Raw genomic sequence first — 22,112 nt, forward strand, 5'->3', positions numbered from 1 at the left:
TCGGTCCATAAAAATAAAATCCACAGTCGGGTAAGGCCTTTATTTGGGACCAAGGCAACCATCACCGAAAGTGTGGCAAGCCTTTGAGTCCTGCAGAACGCTTCATCAGGCGTGATGTGTTACGCAGAGCAGGACAAAGGAAAATAGCAAAGGAGAAACAAACCAAATGATAAAACCATTGGGCTAAATGTTGCAGCCGTCATGTCCGCTTGTAGATTCAGTCTCAAGGTGGAGAATGCAGGCTGAATATGTCAGTCTTCTCCAGTGACGGCTCTGTGGATAATCAGCTTACATGTCTCGGTTTCTGGGTGCATAATGAAGTGTTCTGGAGAACTTGGAAGTGTGCACCCTTTAGTGACATCTTTGTTGGTCCCACTAAAGATATTGCGCAAGCGTGGATTTTGATTTTAGAGTTGGGGGGGGTTCTCACCTAGGGATCGTTCTTTTAATTAGGGGTTGCCAAATTACCAGGAAAAAAGGAACCCACCCTGCTCGTGTCTATAGCAACCTGCAGAAATTGGCAAGTGGCTTTGCTCCCCCCCTTCCAAAAAAAAAAAGAATTCAAGCATGGCCAACTGCTATAACACCTGCAGATCACATGACTTGAAAAATAAAAACACAGGAGCCCCTGCTGGTAAACATTTGGCAACAATTTTGTTGTTGCGCCTTGATGTGTTTTGGTGGTTTTTATACACTTTGCTTTTGTGGTACTTAGTTGCTTTATCTATGTACATTGTTCAGAGATATAAAATGTTTAATTTTGTCATTTAAAACGTGGAATTAATCATAATAGAAATAGTATTGGCTGGTTTTGAACGTAGATTTGTACTGGGGGGTTTTTTATACTGATTGTTTTTGTTTGGGTATGTAAACTCCTTAGAGATTTCTGTTGAAATATAAGTAGTACAGAAATCAAATCAAAGAAATAAAATGCATGACATAAAGTGCCTGACATCAAGGCACTTTATATAATATATATTTTTCATGCTATAGCCTTCAACCCAGTTCTTTTTCCATAACCAAAACACCCCCCTATATATATATAGGAGAGCCAGTATGATGTAGTGGTTAGAGTGCTGGACTACAACCTGGGAGACCAGGGTTCAAATTCCCTCACAGCCATGAAGCTGACTTTCAATCTGTACAAATGTGCTAATATTGCATTTTTTCAATTTTTCTGAAAATTGCCATTTTTCTGAGGGGAAAAGGAAAAAACTGTTTTTTTCCATGGCTTCAAAATTTCTAGAAATTTTACATCTCTGCTCCTGAGTAGACATGCATTGGATTGCAGCCTAAGTCACACTCAAGAGCAGACCCATTGAAACCAATGGGCATGACTAACCGAGGTCCATCAGTGTCAATGGGTTGCATTCCACCAAACCCTATTCAAGAGTATCCCGGTTTAAATGAATGGGCCTAAATTACTCTCTCCCATTTGCTTCAATGGGCCTACTCTAGAGTAGGGCTAGCAATGCAACTCAACAGGCCTGCTCTGAACTTAGGTGGAGGCGAACCTCAGGAATACCTACAGATATAACAGAAATATATTTCTATATCTATAGATATACAAGCAGAAATCACCACCAAAGTCCAATCAGGTATAAATTATACACATTTAATTTCTGCAGCCTCCCAATCCGCATTTTCGAAGAAGCACAGAAGTGCTAAACAAATATATTGCACGCCAGGTGCGCAAACACGGGGCGGGCGAGAGCCGCCAACCGAAAAAGCCGTGGCAGCTGCCTGCGGGGCCTCCCCCTTCGCTCAGTGGGCGAAGAAGGGCTCGCAGGGTTAGGCAGTCAGTCGAATGGGAGGGGTGGACGGGAAGGAGAAGGGAGGGCCGCTCTGATTGGACGACAACCGTGCTACTCCACGGCGCCGCGCCCTCCCATTGGATCCTGCCCCGCGGCCTTATCATTCCATCTCTCCGGTGCTCCCATTTCGTCACGCTGCTGCTGCTGCTGCTGCTGCTGCTGCTGTGGTTTTTGCCTCGCCTCTCACATTCTGCCCTGTGTTCCTCCGCGAAGGAATATAGTCCCTATCCTCCACCCTCTAGCGTGGCTCCTCCTTGCTCCGCCCACCTCTGAGAGGCCACGCCCACACCTCTTCTCTCCCCCCCTCCACTTTTTAACTATTTGTTTTGTGTTTGGAGTCCCTTCCCTCCTTTCCCCACAACTTTTTTTTAAAAATACTATAATCTTAAATAAAAAAATTATTTTTAAGAGACAAAAAACAGCTGATTTTAGTTATATTGTGTTGTTTCCGACTACATTTCACTCAGGGTATTAATTAATTAATAGGCCGAAGTCCTTTCATTTCAATGGATCTCTTGTGAGCATGGATGCAGCACCTGATTTTAAACATGAAATAATGTTTCATTAAATGCAATCAGATAATATTTTATGGTGGCATCCTATTTTGTCAAAGCATTATTAATATTTTATTGGAACACTATTGATAAATGCTTTATTTGTGATCTGTGTGCACACTGCATTTTGAAAAAATTACATTGCAATTTCTACATTACATTTAAAAAAAATTACAGGCTTTATTTATTTGATTCATATACTGTTTTTCAGGCAAACGGCAAACCAAGCAATTTACCAAACAGAGAAATAAAAACAATAAGCATCAGTTAAAAGCTATAAAACGCAAAGACAAGCAATGAGGAAAAATAAGCAGAAATGTCACAAGATGTACATTATGGCCTCACTCAGTATTATGGCAGCTTCCAACGTTCGCTTTGCCTTGCTTGTGGGCTTCTGCCAGCTCGGTCTGCAAATGGGATGTCGGGCTAGAAACAGCCCTCGTACTCTTCAGATATTGTCGGGCTCCAACTGGCAGCAGCCCCAGCAACCAGCAAGGCCGGTGGCGAGGGATTATGGGAGCTGCAACCCGCCAATACCTGCAGGGGGCCCCGGGGATTCCCCACCCTTGGGCGAGAACCCCTGTGTACAGGTGCAGTCTACCCTAACCACCAGGGACCAGCCAAGACGGGAGGGGCTGTCACCTCATGGACTTCCTTTCATCCGCAAGAGGAGGACACGACAGACCCATCTTCAGATCCACCGCATTATCCTTCAGCCCCGGCAGGCCGCAAAGGCCTACACATCCGTGCCGCCCAAGCACATCATGGGTGCCACAGCTTCCTAGGATCGGAAATCTGGTGCCCTCTAGGTGTTGTGTGACTCGACTCCCATCACCCATGACCTCTTGGGAGCCCAGCCACAACCAGGGGGGCGCTGACGTTCTCTGCTTCAAGCCTAAGATGGCACCCATCTTGAATAAGGGGGCACCAATATAGGGCTTCTGGGAAGCCTTTGGGCTACTTAAAGCAAATTATCCTGTGTAATTATTGTTATTTTTTCTGTGCAGATTTTTTTTTATCCTTTGTAATTTTTTTTTTCTCTGCAGAATTTATTTTTTTTGGAGGGGGGCTCTTTAATGATGGCAAGACTCTCCAAGCGTACGCAGCTTGGTGCTGCTGTGGTTTCTGTGTTGGGGGGGTGGCGTTCAGATGAAAGGCTTTGGGGCGGCCTGGAAGCTAAAGGCTTCCATCATTTGTGGGTGCTGGGGGTGTGTGGGTGCTGTGAAGCGGTGGGTTCCCCCTTCGCTTGAGCATTTATTTTGGGCAGGGGTCGGGGGGCCAAGTGCGGCCTTCCAGGCCTCTCCATCTGAGCTGGGATGTGCTTTTGAACTCTGATCTTGTCTCCTGCTTCCTTGGAGGGGTGGGGAATGAGTGCCTGTGGAGAAACTTAGCCTACTGTACAACACATCCCCCCCCCCATTTGCTTCTGGCCTGTTCTGCCAGCAGCAAGTGGCCCTTGAAAGGTTGCTCATAAGGGAAAGCGGCCCTTGGGGCTCTGAAAAGGTTCCCCGTCCTCAATTTAGGGCATGTGTGTGGGGTTTTAATTGACCTCGGGATGGCTTTATGGGAGGGGGCTGGTTCAAAGTGGGGAGGTGTGCTTTTATGGGTTGGCTGAAGTGGTCTTTTCCCACCTTCTGTGAGCAAGAATCCCCACAGGGAGAGTTATGGGGAATGTCTAATATAGACCCCAATCAATGCTGTGCACTGGCAATCTATGGGGTTTTGCATGCAGGGTCAATCACTGACATTTCTGAGCAGGGCTGGGAACGTCCCCTGAGAGCCGCTGCCAGTCCGTGTTTGCAATACTGAGCTAGGCGGACCCATAATCTGACACGGGATAAGGCAGCATCCTATAGCGAAATCACCATGTTTTTCGGAACCATGAGGACTAGAATTTTACTGCATTTTTAGGGGAAGGGCCAAATCTCAGTGGCAAGCCGTCTGCTTGATACACACAGGGTTCCCAGGTTCAACCCACAGCACCTCCAGATAGGACTGGGGGAAATCCCCTGCCTGAAAGCAATGGAGAGCAGCTGCCAGTCAGTGTTGACAGCTGACTGGGCCAATGATCTGATTCGGTAGAAGCGAGCTTCCTCTATTCCTAAGGATGGTTCCTGAGAGGGTCTCCTTAATGTGGAGTGTGTGGCTGTGACCCCTCCTGCAAAGATGTGGGTCTGAGGAATCACAGGACTGGTTTATGGGGTTCTGTTCTGTGGGGACCATAAGCAACCACAGAACGCATGAGTCCATTCTATGGGGCCCTGTGGAGCTTGTGGTGGTATAGCAGGAGGCATTCGTGGGTTGTACACCATGCGGGGGAACAGAGGAGGGGTGCATGTGATCCATTATGGGGTTCTGTTTTGGGGGACTCCAAAGGACAATAATGCAGTGTGTGCCTGCCCTATGCAGTCTGTACGGTTTGGGGTGGGCTAGGTCTATGTTGCGGTCTGATTTGTGGCCGTGTGTAAACTGCCTGATGTGTGGGTATGGGGGGGCTTCTGGAACTTGTTTGGGGGTTGTCATGGAGAAAGACCTGACCCCCGAGTGTGAAGGTGGAAATTCGGGGGGGGGGAGGAACACCCCTCTCTCATTTTAGTGGGTGTTGAAAAAAAGATATTAATATTGCTCGATCTTGATCCTCTTCAAAACTGTGCTGGGCGGGTCAAGCAGAACCCCCTTTATCTCTTCTGCAAACCACCACACGTTGGGGGGAGGAAGAAGAGCGGAGGGGGTTTGTTTTGGCCAGGCAGTACACACGGCCCTCATCCAAGCGCCCCCTTGAAGACTACGAGGGCAGCCATTTAATCAAGCGCTTCCGCGACCCCCCGCCCCCCAAAAAACATTTGGATCGGCGGGCAGAAAGTGTGTTTTTTAAAGTGGGGGCGGGATGACAAAAGAGAGAGCGCGCGTCCCGTTCTAGAGAGTCCCGATTCTGGGAATGCTCTTTAAAACAAAATGGGGGGGATCCAAATCTCCTCCTCCTTCCTTCCCAAGTATTTGGGAGTTGAGGAGGAGGGGGGGCGAGAAGGACGGAGCCTCGTGGGCAGACCCAGCGATCTCCTCCTTTTTTGGGGGGGGGTTGCTTGTGCAGCTGGTAATGGTGGCGGCGGCGGCGGAAGGATACGTCGGGGAAGGAAGGCCTTGATGCGTGTGTGTGTATGTGTGGAAGCAAAGGGGGAGGAAGAGGGGGGGCGCCCGTCCGCCTGCTTGCCTGCCCGCCCCAGCGAGCCGCGGGGGAGGGGGGAGAGAGAGAGAGAAAGAGAGAGAGGGAGGGGGGCAGGCAAGGCTCTGCTACGATGAGCCAACGAATCGAACGCTAAGCAGGGCCCGGAGCCGGAGGAGAGAGAGAACGAAGGGGGGGGGAACCAAGAGCGGCACTTTTACTTTCCTCCCCCGGCCGCCGAGAGCGGCTGGAACGCCGAGGAGGGCAACATCAAAGGAATCGAACGTTGGGGAAAGAAACGCAAACATCCGATCGAACGCTCGGCGCGGCCAAAACATCCGATCGAACGCTCGGCGCGGCCAATCGGGCGCCGGGACGGGGGCGCGCGCGGACCGAACGTTCGGAAGCGCTCCCTTCTCGGTTGTTATTTTTTTCTCTCTCTCTCTTTCTTCCTTCCTTCCCCCCTCCCTCCTTGTCCTCCTCCCGTTTTAATTTCTCCTTCCTTCCTTCCTTCCCCGCTCGCCCCCCCCTCCCCTTTTTGCTACATTGTAGCCATTTCCGTCCGCCCTCCTCTCCTCCTTCTGGTGTGTGTGCGTGTGTGGTTTTTTTACATTGTTAAAAAGCCGCCTTGCTTTACAACAGCCGCCGGGAGAACAATAGGCAGGCTCTTCGGAGCGAAGGGACCGGGGCGCCCATCCCGGCTGCGCCCCGGGGATCTCCAGAACCTCGTTGTGGATGTGACGCGCGCAGGCCCCCCCGACCCACCTTTGCCGGATCACACCCCGAAGCCGAGCAGGTAAGCCCGCGGAGGGAGAAAGCGGGGGGGCTCCTACCTTTCATTTTGGGGGGGGCTCACTTTGGACTCCTCCCCCTACGCGGAACTATTTTGTGGAGGGGAGCCGGGGGGGGGGTCAGATTCGACTTAAATATCCCGCGATGGAACTCTCTTGGCCGTTTCTTTGCTACTTTTCTCAACCCCCCTTGAATAACTATCACCCCCCTCGCTTTAACTCAATAGCTGCAGTTCAGGAATTATTTCTTAAAAATAGGGGGGTCCTTTTTCCTCTCGACCTTTCTCTCTCTCTCTCTCCCCCCCCGGAAGTCGTATTAAACTTTATGGGGCGGGAAGTTAGCGGCTGCGAGGGGGGGGTCCCTCGTCCTTCTTTCTACCTCCTTATTTTGGGGAGGGGGGACGAGGAGCTCTTATTCCTTCTGCCTCTAAAGCTATGTGGAAGTTCAGCTTTTTTTTGAGGGGGGGTCCAGCCAGAAGGGGAAGGTGCCCCCGCCGTTTTCCTGCCTCGTGGAGTTTATTGTAGTTTAGGAAGAGGGTCAGTTTACATTGCGGTGAGGGGGGGGGAGTCACTGTCTTAATTTTTCTGCAAGGGTTGCAGGAGGTTCTGAATTCCAGTAGTTTCTTTTCTTTGAGGGGGGTTCTAGATTTACACACACACACATCACCCCCTCTTGATCTTAATCTGATACATTTCGTTGTAGATTCTTTGACTGCAAACTTTTAAAAAAAGTTTAAGGGGGTAGATTTGGCTTTGGGGGGGCGCTACCCAGGAGGTGCTTCCAAGGATTGCTTTGATCCGAATTGGCTCACTTTTACAGGCCAGAGTTTTAAACCGCCGTCTTGAGGGGGGGGGGAACACACACAGAGAAATCCTTCCAGTTTAATGTATGTGGTTGCATCATAATCTCCCTCTTTTAATCCCAGATTTTTATTTTTGCCTCTCCCAAACTGCCACTCTGTGCCATAATTTCTGCCTGCCGCTGTGTGGCATCCCACTCTGCCCCCCCTTTAAAAATCCAGCAAATAAAGTTTAGAAATGGTTTAAAACCAGAATAGACCTTATTGGGAACAGGCATCTACCAAGATTATCCTCTTTTGCAACACCCGTCCCCCAGCAAACCCTTCACATCCCTCCCCCCCAATTTTATTCACTGCCTCTCCCCCCCCACCTTATTGTTACACCTACTGCACAGGAATTGTGTGCGGGGGGGATTTATGGGCTGAAAAATAGGAAGGAAAATTATGAGGGTGCTTTAATGTCACATTTTTTTCATAATTTCCCAGGTACCAGGCAACTTTGTTTGGGAAGGAGACATATTCCCGGATCTACATTTTAAAATACTTTGGGGGGGGTGAGTGTAATCACATAGAACTTTGGGGGCTCTGGTGTGTGGATTCTTTACTTGCCTGTTATTGCTGCTGTGTCGATTTTTTTTTCTGCAATGGTTTGATGTGCATATGTTGAGTGCAAAACTGAGTTTTGGGGTTTTTGGCAGGGAGAAGCAAGGAAGGTGTAAATGCTCGGGTTAGTTTGGCCTGTTTGTGTATGCCTTATGTTGTCCCAAAAGTCTTTATTCTCTCTGAAAGTTGCGTGTGCAAATTGGGTGTCACTCCTAGACTTCTGTGGCTTCACACTTTTCCAACACACGCACCCCCAACAAAACACTTTTTTTATGCTTCGTGTGCACATATCTTGCCTGAGAGTGTTCCGTACGATTTACTGTTCCAAGGGCACAGCAAATAGATTTAAATTTCTCTCTGTGTATTGCATTATGCATGCAGAATTTTACTGAATCCTAATATTCAGGAGCTGTGAGTGCAGATTCTTTTCGGTTGGGTGTACAGAATGACTGACCCAGGACTGCTAGATATGAACCCAGAATGCCCCCCCAAATGCAAGTGTTGGTCTCCTTGCAATATATGTATATATAATATTTACATGTATTTGTGATGTTGTGGGGGGGAGAGAGACCAAACAATGTGGTCCAAGACAGCAGCTGTTTGTATGTAAGAGATTTTTTTGCCTCCTGAATTAAACCATTTTTGGGGGGTGCCTTAATTCGACACAATGTGGATTTTTTTCAGAGCAGTAAAAAGCGCTCTGTGAGTCTGGCAGCTGCAGGGGAGCTTTTTTGTGTCCCCGGCAAACTTTTCTTGTGAGTGCACGAGGCAGGACCCTCTTCATTCTCTCCTCCCCCCCCCCCCGGCCGTTTGCTTTGTGTGAGATTTCTCCCCCCACCCCCATTTTCTATTTTCTCAGGAGTGTGTGTTAAAATTGCATTGCACTGAATGCTTTGATAGTAGCCTGAAAGTATAGAACTCTGGCCTGGATCTTTATTTATTTATTCTAAGCGAGGGGGGGATTTGTTTTGGAGGAAAGGAAGGGGGGAGGATGGGGAGGGACGTGGTCAGAATGGAGGAGGGTTCAGGCGAAACTGGCTGGCAAGTCTTTGTCCTGAAGTAATAAAACTCTCGGCTTTGGCAGGCAAAAACTCAGACCGTGTCAGGTTGAAGTGCAGTCAGGGAAAAGAGGGGGTGGGTTTTTTGGGGGGGTGCACTGGAAAAGTGGAAAGTTTAAGCCCATGTTTCATTTTGTTGGGGGCGGTAGAAATCTTTTTTTTGTTTTGCGGGGGGGAGGGCAGAATACGGTCTTGTGCATGGAGCGCACAAATTAAAATGTGACTTGGTCCTTTTTTCTTTGCGGGGTGGGGGAGAGTGGTAGGAAGCTGCCTTTATACCACATCCATGTGGCTCAGTATTGTCTACACTGACTTGGCAGCAGCGCACCAGGTTTTCAGGCAGGAGTCTCCCCCAGCTCTGGGGATGCCAGGATGTGAACCTGGGTCCTTCTGCATGCTCAACCACTGAGCTGTGGCCTGTCCTCAAAGTAGATCCATAGATTTTGCTACTTGATGAACATTTGTGTTTGTGTGATGTCCATCTCAAAGGATATTTCCCCGCCCACCTCCCTCCCCTTCCCCCAGAATACTGGGAGGCATAATTTTCATTTTTTTAAAAATACTTAACAGACTTGAACATCTTGAGATTTCTTTGATTTCCCCCCTGCAATATTTTTTTTAAAACAATCATTTTTCAAAACCTCCCCCATAACGCATACAAGTGGCTGGTGGGCGGGGGGGGGGCTTTGTAAGTGTTTGTCTGATGGGGAAGCGAAAATCTGCACACACACACCCTGTTCCCACCTGCTATATGAAGTGTGTATGTCCCGCTTGGTGGAGGACAGGTCTTGGGCCTCCAGGTCTGCAGCGATGATTGCTCTGGGTGAGGATGCTAAACCTTCTCTTCCCGTTCCAAATTTGGCTCTCATCTTTTTCATACTTTCATCTTTTTTTTTCTTTTCTTTTTTGGAGTGACTTCTGGTTCATAGAAGGCAGGTTCAAAGAAAAATTTAAAAACTGCCAGGTGTTTTGATGACCTGAAAGGGTGCACATGCATAACAGGCACCCCATTGGCCCTCACTACTCCTCTACATTCTTAAGCATTATGTAGAATAGACATTTGGAGCGTGTGTGTTATATAATAGTTTTAGGTTTTTTTTTAAAAAAAAATTGCAGGCCGATTTAACTGGATTTGCATCTGTTTACTGAAAAGTAAGCGTGCGGTGTTGAGCACGGCTTAACAGCGACAGAAGTTTTGTGCTACAGTCCTGAACACGCTTACAAGGGAGTAAATCTCATTGGACCCAATGGGACTTCCTGATGAGTAAATGTATGTAGGATTCCACTGTTGGTGTCTTCCCTTGATGTGGACTAGCTGCTTTGCAAGTGCTTAAGAAGTACGAAATTCTGAGTTAGTATTCTTAGCAGCAATTTTAGCAAGAATGCAGGGCCCTGTTGTCAATGGACATCTCCATATGTATATGTGTATGTGTGTATTATTGTATTTTAACAACAGTTGTTACAAGTCTTTGCCTCAAGGATGTTACAATTTAATTTTGATTGTGGAGGAGCAGCAGAGAGTGGAAAGGATGTTAAAAATGAAGAAAGGCACTTAGAGTAATTTTTTATTCTTATTATTTTATTATTACATTTTTATTCCACCTTTCCTCCAAGGAGCTCAAGGTGGCGTACAAACATGGTTCCCTTCCCCTCCAGATTTTATCCTTACAATAACCCTGCAAGGTAGGTTAGGCTGAGAGATTGTGACTGGCTCAAGGTCACTGAGCGAGCTTCATGGGGATTTGAATCCTGGTCTCCCAGGTCCTAGTCCAGTGCTGTAACCACTACACCACACTGACATATATTGAGTACATTTAGGAGACTAACAGATTTAGGATGATGATGATGATTTTTGGGGGGCAAGGTGGGAAATGTCCTTTCTTCTTTAAAATAAAATTCTAGGGATCAGCCCCCACTGCTGTAATTCTCTGGGTTTTGAGCCAGCTCTGCCCTGTGTGTGTTGAGCTGTATGTGATGCGGAGCATGTGCAGAGTGCCTTTCCCTCACAATACCACCCAACCCATCCCCCTCAAATGAGGATGTCCCTAAGTCCATCTCACTCTGGACCAATGGGATGTTTTTTAAAAACACATGGCCCAAAATTGGGATGCATGAAATGCACATTTTGTGGCAGTGAGTTCCACCTATTTAATTACGTGTTTGTGGGAGGGAAGATTTTGTTGGTTAACATTGGCAGTGGGTGACCCTGACTGTTAGTTCTATGAGTTTGGGTATTTTTAAAACCTGCAGTAACAATGCCATTCCTATTCCAACCCTTGAAACTTTATGCAGCTAGGATCTACTCTGAGTAGACCCATTAAAATCAATAAGCCTAAATTAGTCATAAGAGCCAGTGTGGTGTAGTGGGAGACCAGAGTTGGAATCCCCACACAGCCCTGAATCTCACTGGGTGACCTTGGGCCAGTCACTGCCTCTCAGCCTCAGAGGAAGGCAATGGTAAACCCCCTCTGAATACCACTTATGATGAAAACCCTGTTCATAGGGTTGCGATAAGTCGGAATCAACTTGAAGGCAGTACATTTACATTTATAAGTTAGTCATGTCTCTGAACTTCAACAGGTCTACTCTGTGTAGGACTAGTATTGAAGACCACCCCATGGTCCTAAACATGGGTACATAGTGTGATAGGTCACCCTGTGCTGGACCACAGAATAAATCTCAATTACCGTTTTAAGGCTCAGATCCAGTTGTTAAAGCTGTCTCCAGGGCGGGGAGGGCATTGGTGTTTGCCTTCCCCAAGCTGGAGACCTCCAGACGTTACTGGACACCAACTCCCATCATCTCTGAACCTTGGCCACATAGATGGGAGTCGAATATTATGTGGCGGAGGCTAGGTTTCCCCACTGCTAATCTAAGAAGAGGCATTTCCTCTTCACCTGAGGGAATGCCTCTTCTGAATAGAGGTATTCTGCCATCTCGCAGGCAATGCTGCTTCTTAAATCAGGACTGGGGAACCTCCAGATGTTGATGGACTCCAGCTCCTATCAGTCCCCAGCCAGCATGGCCAACGATCCGGAATAATAGGAGCTAGAATCTAAGAACTTTTTGAGGGCATTTTGAAGGTACCAGCTTGTGGATGTCTACTCTGTGCCAACATTTAGGGGCTGCGCCTGTGTGTCCTTGGCTCTCCGGCTGCTAAGTGGCCTGCAGTGCTTATCCTTCTAATAAGCATGTTTACTCAGAAGTAAGCCCCCCAGTGAGCTCAGTGGGACTTAGTTCTGCATGAGTAGAGTTGCTGCAGTGGCATCCTTTGTGTTACTCAAAAGCAAGTTGTGTTCCGTTCAATGGGGCTGACTCCCGTTGGGTGCTTTAGTCTGTTGTCTTTCAAAATTTACTTGGGGTTGTCCCCAGTTGAGTCATAGTAGGCCCATTGAAATCAATGAGCATGGCTGACTTAAGAAGCCCCTTGGATTTCACAAGGGGTCTACCCCAGGCAGGATTTTGCTGAATTACAGCCCCCGGGTGTGACTCAACCAAAAAGGCGAGTATCGTCTTAAAAGGGTTTAACTTTTGGCAAACGTCTCAACATTATATAGGTTATGTGTATATATTTTTTTATTTCACCAAAGAGATTGTGCATACACACTCTGCCTCTTGTTATTTAGGAACATAGGAGGGTGCCTCTGCAGAGTCAGAACACTGGTCCCTTGATTTGGATTCTTGCATTGAGCAGGGGGTTGGACTTAATGGTCTTATAGGCCCCTTCCAACTCCACTATTCTATGATTCTAGCTCACCTGCTGGCAGCAGCCCTAGAGTTTTGGATGAGAGTCTCTTCCCAAGCTGAAGATGCCAGGGACTGAACCTGGGACTTTCTGAATACAATGCAGGTGCTCTACCACTGAGCTATGGTCCGTCCTAAACTTATTTTTATTTATTTATTAGGCTGCCTTGTGTTAAGGCCTTCAAAGCAGCGTACCAGCAAATAAAATCTGATAAAAACATCATAAAATCAAACCCTGGTAAACATTGAAATGTTTTTTTAATATCCTCCCCTTTCCCCTAAGGACAGGGTGTCCTCGCAACAACCCTGTGAGGTAGGTCGGGCTGAGAGATGGTGACAGGCCTGCGGCCGCCCAGTGATCTCTAAAGCTGAGCAGGGTGGTGTCAACATCAGTTTGGAGCAAGGAGAGTCCCTGGTTCAAATCCCTGCTCGGTCAGGAGTCTCTCTGGGTAGCCCTGGGCAAGTTGTTATTTATTATTATTAATCCTATTTATTATTATTATTATAAATAGTTATCTCAGCCTGGTCTACCTCACAGGATTGTTTTGAGCGTAAAATGGAGGGAGAGCTCTTGTACACATCCCTGCTCGGTCACGAGTCTCTCTGGGTAGCCATGTGTGAGGCTGTCTCTCACCCTGGCCTACCTCGCAGGATTGTTGTGAGAGTAAAGGTTTAAAAATGTAATGATTTGAACCCAGGTTGGTCTCTCTCTCTGCTGGGGGGAATTTTCATTCATTTTCCTGTAAGCAAAAGTGCTAGCAGTCGCAGCAGTTTTCAGGTGGCATTTTGGGACCCTCTGCCCCAAAGGAGGGTGTTGCGGTCTACATTTTTTCGACCGAGGGGCCCACAAGATGGCGAGAGAAAAGCAAGGGTTTGGCTGAGTGTCGTCAGGTGAGGTTGGCCAGGCAGAGTAGTGGCAGGGAATCTTTTTCAGCCTGGAGGCCGCATTCCCTCATGAGGAGCCTTCCAGGGGCCACGTGGCCCTGGTAGGCAGCTAGAGATGAAAGGGTGGGGCTCTTGCTGTACTGTAGGCTGCGTTCCCCCCACAGGCAAGCGAAATCTGCTCCTGCCGCTGAGGCAAGCATTGCAGCCAGGCAGACGCACTCCAGGAGGGTGTGAGTTGGGGTCATGGAAGGGTGTTGGCCCATGGAGAATTCTGAGGGCCGGATAGAGTGCTCTGGAGGGCCACATTCCGAGGACCTGGGACTGCCCACCCCTGAGCTCAAGGCTCTGCAAAATTTTGATAGAGCTTCTTTTAAAATTTTTTTTTTAATTCTCTTCCATTTGATCGAGGCCCTGTCTGCCCTTTACCTCTAAAGCAGAGTATAAAGTTTTAATTTTTTTTAAAAAGTTTAAGAAATATTTTTCTCTTCTGTTTGATCGGGGCCCCCTCTGTGCTATAGCTCTAAAGCAGCATTGTGCCGCTTTAACGAGCCATGTCTTCTGGGAACTGTAGTTTGTGAAGGGCACCGAGAGTTGCCCCCCTCACGGAGCTATAGTTCCCGGTGATCGATTGTTAAACCACTCTGGCAATTGTAGCTCTCTGAGGGTCTCCTAACAACTCTCAGCACCCTTCAGAAACTACGCCTCCCAGGATTCTTTGGGGGGGAATGTGACTTTAAAGTGGTGTAATACTGCTTCAGATGAGTAGAAATGAGCCTGGTGGAGTTTAAAAGGACTTTTTGTTACTAGAAGAATGAGACTGTGAATAACATCATGGGTGGTTCTAGTAGCTAAGTTGAAGTTGAAACTGTTACTTCTCTTCTACTTTTGCCATATTGACTAGTTGTGTAATAGGATTGCTACAATGTGTTATGTTTATAGTCTGGGTATGGCTTTGGTGTTGCAGTTGTATCTGCCGTTTGTTACTTTCTCTATTATTGTTGTATTTTGCTTGAAATTGTTTTTGTCCTTGTTTCATATGCAGTTGTTTTTGTTTTCCTTTTGTACGTCGCTTTCAGTCCTGTTTTTAGGGGAAAGCGACTAACAAATGCTATTAATAAATAAAATAAAATAAATAAATAAATAGTTGCGGATGGGGCCCTGCCCCCAGGACTCCACTAGCCGGCAGGGATGATAGGAGTTGTGGAGTCCAGCAACCTTGATGGGGCAGCAAATGTTCCCCCTATCTCTGGTTTGGAACGAGATAGTTGCCCTGAGCTCCTTTCATTTGGAAATTGATGAGATAATATTTTTTTTAGGCCTGGCTAATTTCGTTTTCAGCAGGACTGGCAGTTCAGGTCTTGACGTCTCTGCTGCAGAGTTTAATGGCGTTCACTCTCAGTGTGTGTGATATTACAATCTCGGGTGCCACTGTCTTTCCTTGGGATGGGAAAGGGGTGTGTTTGATGGGAGATTTAATTGTGCAGCAGCATAGGCCGGCCCTCTTTGTTACCCCTCCCTCCAAAGTCCTGTGACGCCTTATGGACTAGTAGATTGCTTGCGGTGTAAATATCGGGTACGAAATGACTTTGAATGGGTTTGAAGAGGCTGACCAAGGACAAGAGAGCTAAAATATTTTCTGTGTAATACGTTAACATGGTTTGGGCAGGACTACCATCTGCATATATATTTCGGAACAGCAGCCAGAGCAGAGGTCTCCAATGTGGTGCCTGAGGGTGCCCGCTGTGACTCTTCCCTCTCAACCCTCCTCCCAAATTTAGACTTGAAAGAAGCATTATTTTGTCAATAGAAAAAGTCAGGGGATGCCAGCGTGGTATTTTCTGGATGTTGTTGGACTACAACGGCACCACGTTAGCTGCCCCTGGAGTAAGTTGTGGAGTGCGCATGGTTGTGGGGTGCATTTGTTTGTAGTGCCCACATCAGTTTCTCCAGTTTGCATATGTGCCCACGGGCCCAAAAAGGTTGGGGATCCCTGATCCAGAGTGTCAAGTGGGCCCAGGAACAGCAGCGGCCTCTATTTTTCCAAAGAATCCTGTTTTTATTTCAGATCTTGGCCCACCCTGCCAAAGCTGCGCCCATCACAGTCGAAGGGTTTGCGCGCACACCCCTTTCCGCGTTCCCATGTGCCGTGGTCAATAATTCACTTGTTGCTGGTGGGAAAGCAAATTTCTGCTTGCGAGGATTTAGAACTCTGGGAAGGGTTTGCAAATGATAATACAGCCATTGGCTTGCTTTTTCTCTCTCTCTGTAGTTTTGTTCCTCCGTTTAAAAAATAAATCTCTCTTTTTTTCCTTCCCTTCCCTTCTCCCATCCATTTCCCTTCTTCTCCACCACCCCCTTTTTGTGGGGGGGAAAAGGACAGACGCTGTTTGAATCTGGGGGAATATGAACCAGCAACAGAGGATGGCTGCAGCAGGAACAGATAAGGAACTGAGTGACCTCTTGGATTTCAGTATGGTAAGTGGGATGCTATTTATTTATTTATTTATTTATTTTGGGGGGGCGTGCATGCTTGGTGCATGTGTAAACATAATGGGGAGGGAGATCTTTAAATATTAAACTGCTCTTTTTCCCAGAATAGAGGGGATGGGCAGACAGAAAAACCATGAGCGAGGTTAAAACGGGAGGTGAGCGATTGCGCGCATGAGCTTGTTTGTTCATCTGGAGTATCAAGGGGGACCAGTAATTGCTATGGTCTCCTTGTTGTGAAGAACTTACGAGGTGCTGGGGAGGGTGGCGGCGGGGGAGGAAGGAAGGGAGAGAGGGGAAAAAAAGAGTAAGAAAGGAACCAACAACCGCATTGGTGCGTTCCACTGTTTGTTTTTAAAGGGCTTTGCAAAACCACAGGCAACCCCGTGGAATATGTGCAGGATTCTGTTGTTAATGATTATACACGCAAGCCTGCAGTGTGACGTTCTTTGCTGTTTCCCTGGCCGACTTCAGGCTTGTTTGTTTGGGTTTACTTGGGAGTAAAGCCACATCCACCCCTTGCATTTAGAGCATGATGATAACCCATTTTAATCAGCTATTTCCCCTGCAGAGCTGCAATTCCCAGAGTTCCCTGGTCCTGGTGACTTCCGTTGGGCTTCCTGCCGATTCAGAGCACGGGGATCTGCGCCGGGCTCCTCTCCCCTTTAACTTTTCTATCCATGATTCCTTCAACAGTTTTATTGTTACGGGCGTGCAAGGCACAGATGTGCAAGGCGTGCAAGCGTGTGCACGAGCATTCTTTCCGGCGAAAGCAGCACATGCCCGCTTTTCTTTTTTATCGCGGGCAGAGCCGCGGTCTTTCTTGCAAATGTGCGGGTCTTTCCTCACGAACAAAAAAAACAGCGTTGTTTGTCAGGAGTCTGCAGGAGTTTGTTATAATCTCTTCAGAGAGATTATATGTGTGAGTGTGTATAAATATATACGCACATGCATATGTACATTCTTTCAAGTTCAGGGATGAGCTTCTAGTCATCTTGGTTTGTTCCGGCTGTGCTTTTACTCCAAGGATGGGGAAATTGGTGCCCTCTGGATGTTCCTGGACTGCAGCCCCCATTATCCCTGAGCATTGACCAGGCCTGCTGGAGAGGGCCGTAGGGTCTTCATCTCTGTTCTAAGAGACTTTCTTCTCTCTTGGGAAGGAATGCCTCTTCTAAACAGAGGCACTCTTCCATCTGTTGCATGCATTAGGAAATGGGATTGGATATATTATCACCCCTAGCTTGAGTGTTGGGGGTGAGATAAGTCTCCACTACACCTCTCAGCTGTGTCTGCTGGTTTTGTTTAAGGACGCCAAACAAAGCCAAAGTTAGTGGGTGAAATTTGGCCGAGGGAAAGTTGTGTCATCCGGGCTAAACTCTGACGGGCATGTGGTCTTGGCTTTTTAAGATAAGGAGCCTACAGAGACGTGCTGGAAGGAGGCCGAGTGCGAGTCACTGCATCGTGAAGAGAGATAAAATGCAACACCAAAGAGTAACGGTAGCATCTTTCACTTCTAGCTTATTTCTACCATGGCCAGGCAGGAATCACCCTAAATTCTGCATGTTATATTAAATTGTGTACCATATGTTGGTGTCTCTGGGGCAAGCTGTGTGCTTTCTGTTAGATTTTGAGCCGGTTCCCTTTATATTGAAGTTTTTTTAGCAACATCTCGGAGCACACGGCATCATGGGAGTCGTAGTCCATGATGCACACTGCACAGTGGGAGTTGTAGTCTGCACTCATTGTGTGAATTGTTAACAGTGGTTCTGCCACACCTCTTGGAAAATGTTTTTTTTTATAAACTTAAGGGACCTCCTGCATTTTGTTGCTTAATCGTGTTTTTTTAACCTTTTTTTTTGTGGGTGTGTTCACAAATCCTCCCTGTTTTTTTCTGAAGGTGCTTAAAAACTTTTGCCAGCATATAAAGTGGTGCTCTGAAAGTTGTTGAGGGGGTTTGGAGTGGTGTGGTCTTCCCTCCCCTAGAGTGCTGAAAATATTTTTGTTTTGTTAAATGCCGGCCTGGTTATAATATTTAGATACTCGCCCTCTGTGGCAGTTCTAAGTCTGAACATAAGAAGTTGCCTTGTACAGAGTCAGATCTTTGGAGCTGGATCCAAAGTAAGGCCTATTCAGAGTAGACCTGTGGAATTGGATGAACTTGGGTCCATCATAGAATAGTAGAGTTGGAAAGGGTCTGTAAGGCCATCAAGTCTGACCCGCTGCTTAGTGCAGGAGTCCAACTTAAAGCATCCCCGACAGGTAACTCTCCAGGGTTGAATGCCTCCACTGCCATTAATTTCAGTGGGTCCATTCTAAGCAGAATTTAGTTGGATGCAAACCTTTGTCCAAGTAGCTCAGTGTTGTCTGCACTGACTGGCAGCCACTGCAGCCTTTCAGGGATGTTGCTAGCCCTATCGGCGATCGAACTGGAGTCCTTCAGTGCGTGGCGCAAGTGCTCTGCTACTGAGCTATGAACCTCCCCATAATGTCCAGAGGGTGTCCTCTGTGGTCTTTCAGTGTGGAGGCAGAAATCCCTGTGGTTGAGGTTGAAATGTGGGCAGCCATTGAGCAGGTCTGCGAGGCAGGTGTCTGTTGTAGGGTATCAGCTGGCCTGCCACACTCCCATATAGATAGCTCCATTTGCATAAGGAAATAAATAGAGCCCTGCTAGAGTGCGCCAAAGGCTGATCGAATCAAATGCCTCCAAGCACCCCACGAGCAGGTGATATTCAGAGGCACCTCTGATACTGGGAGGTAACACACAGCCATCCTGATTACTAGCTGCCGATGAGCCTTAATCTCCAGGAATTTGCCTAATCCCCCTGTGAAAGCCATGTTTGAAGTTGGCGGCCGTCACAACACCTAGTGGCGGTCAGTTCCATAGGTGAACGGGTGCACGAAAACTCCATCCAGGATCTCCTGTCCACCGGTGACCCCCAAGTTCAAATATTTATGTCAGAGGGTGGTAAACTTTCTTCCTATCTCTCCGTGCTGTACGTCAGGCACAGGTGACCAGTGGCCCTCCATCATTCCTGACCACTGGCAGTGCTGGCTGAAGGGATTTGAAGGTACAGCGACGTGATCTGGAGGGCCACAGGTTTCCTATCTCTGCCACACAACGTTTTGTAAATGTCTGCCATTCCCTTAACTGAAAAACCACCCCACCCCCTCCCACAATAATTTAGATGACTCTTTTCTGTCTTTCACCACAACTCCTTGAGATAACGGCACCCAGAAACTGTGCACAATATTCCAAGTAATAGGTTAGAGTAAAGGCGTTATGAGATGGGCTTTTTTTTTTAAAGTCTCATTCATTCCCACATAATCCCAAGCGTAGCTACCAATCCCCCTCGGAACCATCACTCAGTTCATCTGTGAACTTACAGGTATAGCTGGCTTAAGTTCCTAGTCCACAAGCGTTTCCCAAACTGTGCCACCTGTGTGCGCATAACCTGTGGTGCATTTGAGGGCTGGAAAGGAGCCCTTGGAACAAGAGGTTCCTTTGGACTGGTCGCCTGTGTACCATTCTGAGTCAGGAGGCACATAAAGGGGGAACCAAGTAGCCCACTGTGGCAACCGGCTTGTCTAATTCAAGGGAGCTTGGCAGATCTTGATGCTTTGTAGCAGGCTGCCACGTGGGATTGTCCCACTGATGTCACCTGATTTCAAGCAGTGAGAGGATTATGGGCTGTCCAAAATGCTGCAGCCAGAATGCTGGTAGAGACAGACTACTGCCAGCGCATAACTCCAATGCTCAAAAGCTTCCACTGGCTGCCCATATGCTATCAGGCCAGGTTCTTAATTTTCAAGGCCCTTAATAACTTGGGTCCAGGATCCTTTTTTGCACTGTCAAATATGCGCCAACAGTGCAATGTGGCTGCAAAAAAGGCAAATGCTATTTTAGGCTGCATTTATTTATTTAAAATAATTCTATCCCATTCTTCTACCCTATAATAGGGCACACAGAGCAGCTTACAAAAATAAAATCAAACATGTACATAATAAAATTGTAAACCGTAAAATCACAAAAACATTAAAATAAATTTAAAATACATATAATACTAAAGGGACTACAAAGAAAAAATTAAATGCAGAAGGCATAAAATCAGTGTCAGGCTCTACCTTCAATCCCTCAGAAGTGTAGTTTCCAAACTGCATGAAGTACTAGTTCCCCTCTGTTCAGCACTGCTTAGGCCTCATCTTGAGTACTGCGTCCAATTCTGGACACCACACTTTTATTTATTTATTTATTTCATTTCATTTCATTTATAAACCGCCCATAGCTAATAGCTCTCTGGGCGGTGTACAACAGAGTTAAAATACAATGTTACAATAAAATCAATAACAAGTATCAGCAAAATTTAAGCTAAAACATTAAACATAAACATTCAAACATTAAAATGCCTGGGAGCATAGCCAGGTCTTAACCTGGCGCCTAAAGGAAAGTACTGTAGGTGCCAGGTGGATCTCTTCAGGTAGGCTGTTCCACAATTCGGGGGCCACTACAGAAAAGGCCCTAGATCTAGTAACAGTCCTCTGGGCATCTAGATGGGTTGGTACCCGGAGGAGGGCCTTAGATACTGAACGAAGCGCACGGGTAGGTTCATAGCGGGAGAGGCGTACCACAAGATATTGCGGTCCCACGCCGTGTAAGGCTTTATAGGTCAACACCACCAGCACCTTGAATCTGGCTCGGAAACAAATAGGTAGCCAGTGCAAACGGGCCAAGACAGGTGTTATATGCGCGGACCGATCGGTCCTCGTCAACAACCTGGCTGCCGCGTTTTGCACTAGCTGAAGTTTCCGGACTGTCTTCAAGGGCAGCCCTACGTAGAGCGCATTACAGTAATCCAATCTAGAAGTTACCAGAGCATGAACAACTGAGGCGAGATCATCACTGTCCAGATAAGAGCGTAGTTGGGCTACTAAACGAAGATGGTAAAACGCATTCCGTGCCACCGAGGCTACTTGAGCCTCAGGCGACAAGGAAGGGTCAAAAAGGACCCCCAAACTACAAACCTGTTCCTTCAAGGGGAGTGTAACCCCATCTAGAACAGGACGAGCATCTATCATCTGGGCAGGGAAAGAGCTCACAAACAGTGTCTCGGTCTTGTCTGGATTGAGTTTCAGTTTATTAGCTCTCATCCAGTCCATTACCGCGGTCAGGCAACGGTTCAGCACATCAACAGCCTCACCTGAAGAAGGTGAAAAGGAGAAATAGAGCTGCGTGTCATCAGCGTACTGATGGCAACACACTCCAGAACTCCTGATGACCGCACCCAGAGGCTGCATGTAGATGTTAAAGTGCATGGGGGACAGAACCGACCCCTGAGGGACTCCACAATGGAGAGTCCAGGGTGTCGAGCAATGTTCCCCAAGCACTACCTTCTGGCGACGATCCGCTAAGTAGGAGCGGAGCCACTGCCAAGCAGTGCCCCCAACTCCCAACTCCGCAAGCCTCCCCAGAAGGATACCATGGTCAATGGTATCAAACGCCGCTGAGAGATCAAGGAGAATCAACAGGGTCACACTCCCCCTGTCCCTCTCCCGACAAAGGTCATCATACAGGGCGACCAAGGCTGTTTCAGTGCCAAAACCGGACCTAAAACCGGATTGAAACGGATCCAGATAATCGGTTTCATCCAAAAGCGTCTGGAGCTGGCCGGCGACCACCCGCTCCAAAACCTTGCCCAAAAAAGGGACATTCGCCACCGGTCTATAGTTGTTCAGAACATCTGGGTCCAAAGAAGGTTTCTTTAAAAGAGGTCTCACTACTGCCTACTTTTAAGGAGGATGCAGAGAAACTGGATCAGGGGAAGGCAGTGAGGATGATCAGGGACTGGAAACAAAGCCCTATGAGGAGAGAATGAATGAACTGGGCATGGTTAGCCTTGAAAAGAGAAGATTGGGGGGAGATATCATAGCACTCTTCAAATACCTGAAAGGTTGCCACACAGAGGAGGGCCAGGATCTCTTCTTGATCATCCCAGAGTGCAAGACACAGAATAACAGGCTCAAGTGACAGGAAACCAGATTTCAGCTGAACCTCAGGAAAAACTTCCTAACTGTTAGAGCGGTATGACAGTGGAACCAACGGCCCAGGGAGGCGGTGGGCTCTCCAACCCTGGAGGCATTTAAGTGGCAGCTGGACAGCCACCTGTCAGGGATGCTTTATGTTGGATTCCAGCATTGAGCAGGGGGTTGGACTGGATG

General features: G+C 47.5%; 1 protein-coding gene across 16 annotated transcripts in view; it reads left to right on the forward strand.

Moving 5' to 3' along the window:
* Window positions 1–5,454: 5,454 nt before the first annotated feature.
* TCF3 (transcription factor 3) overlaps window positions 5,455–22,112 on the forward strand; it is a 271,367-nt gene continuing 254,709 nt past the window's right edge. For 4 of the 16 annotated variants that reach the window (XM_061601013.1, XM_061601016.1, XM_061601017.1 and 1 more), the window contains exons 1-2: window positions 5,609–6,327; window positions 15,788–15,887. In XM_061601013.1, the coding sequence (XP_061456997.1) occupies window positions 15,816–15,887 (72 nt within the window). In that variant the 5' untranslated portion in view covers window positions 5,609–6,327; window positions 15,788–15,815. Of the gene's footprint in view, window positions 5,525–5,608; window positions 6,328–7,608; window positions 7,677–15,787; window positions 15,888–22,112 lie in introns of those variants that run through there. The other 12 variants (XM_061601018.1, XM_061601010.1, XM_061601012.1 and 9 more) reach the window with 7 other exon arrangements.

Source organism: Rhineura floridana, chromosome 18 (genome assembly GCF_030035675.1).
Source record: "Rhineura floridana isolate rRhiFlo1 chromosome 18, rRhiFlo1.hap2, whole genome shotgun sequence".
Classification (NCBI taxonomy): Eukaryota; Metazoa; Chordata; class Lepidosauria; order Squamata; family Rhineuridae; genus Rhineura; species Rhineura floridana.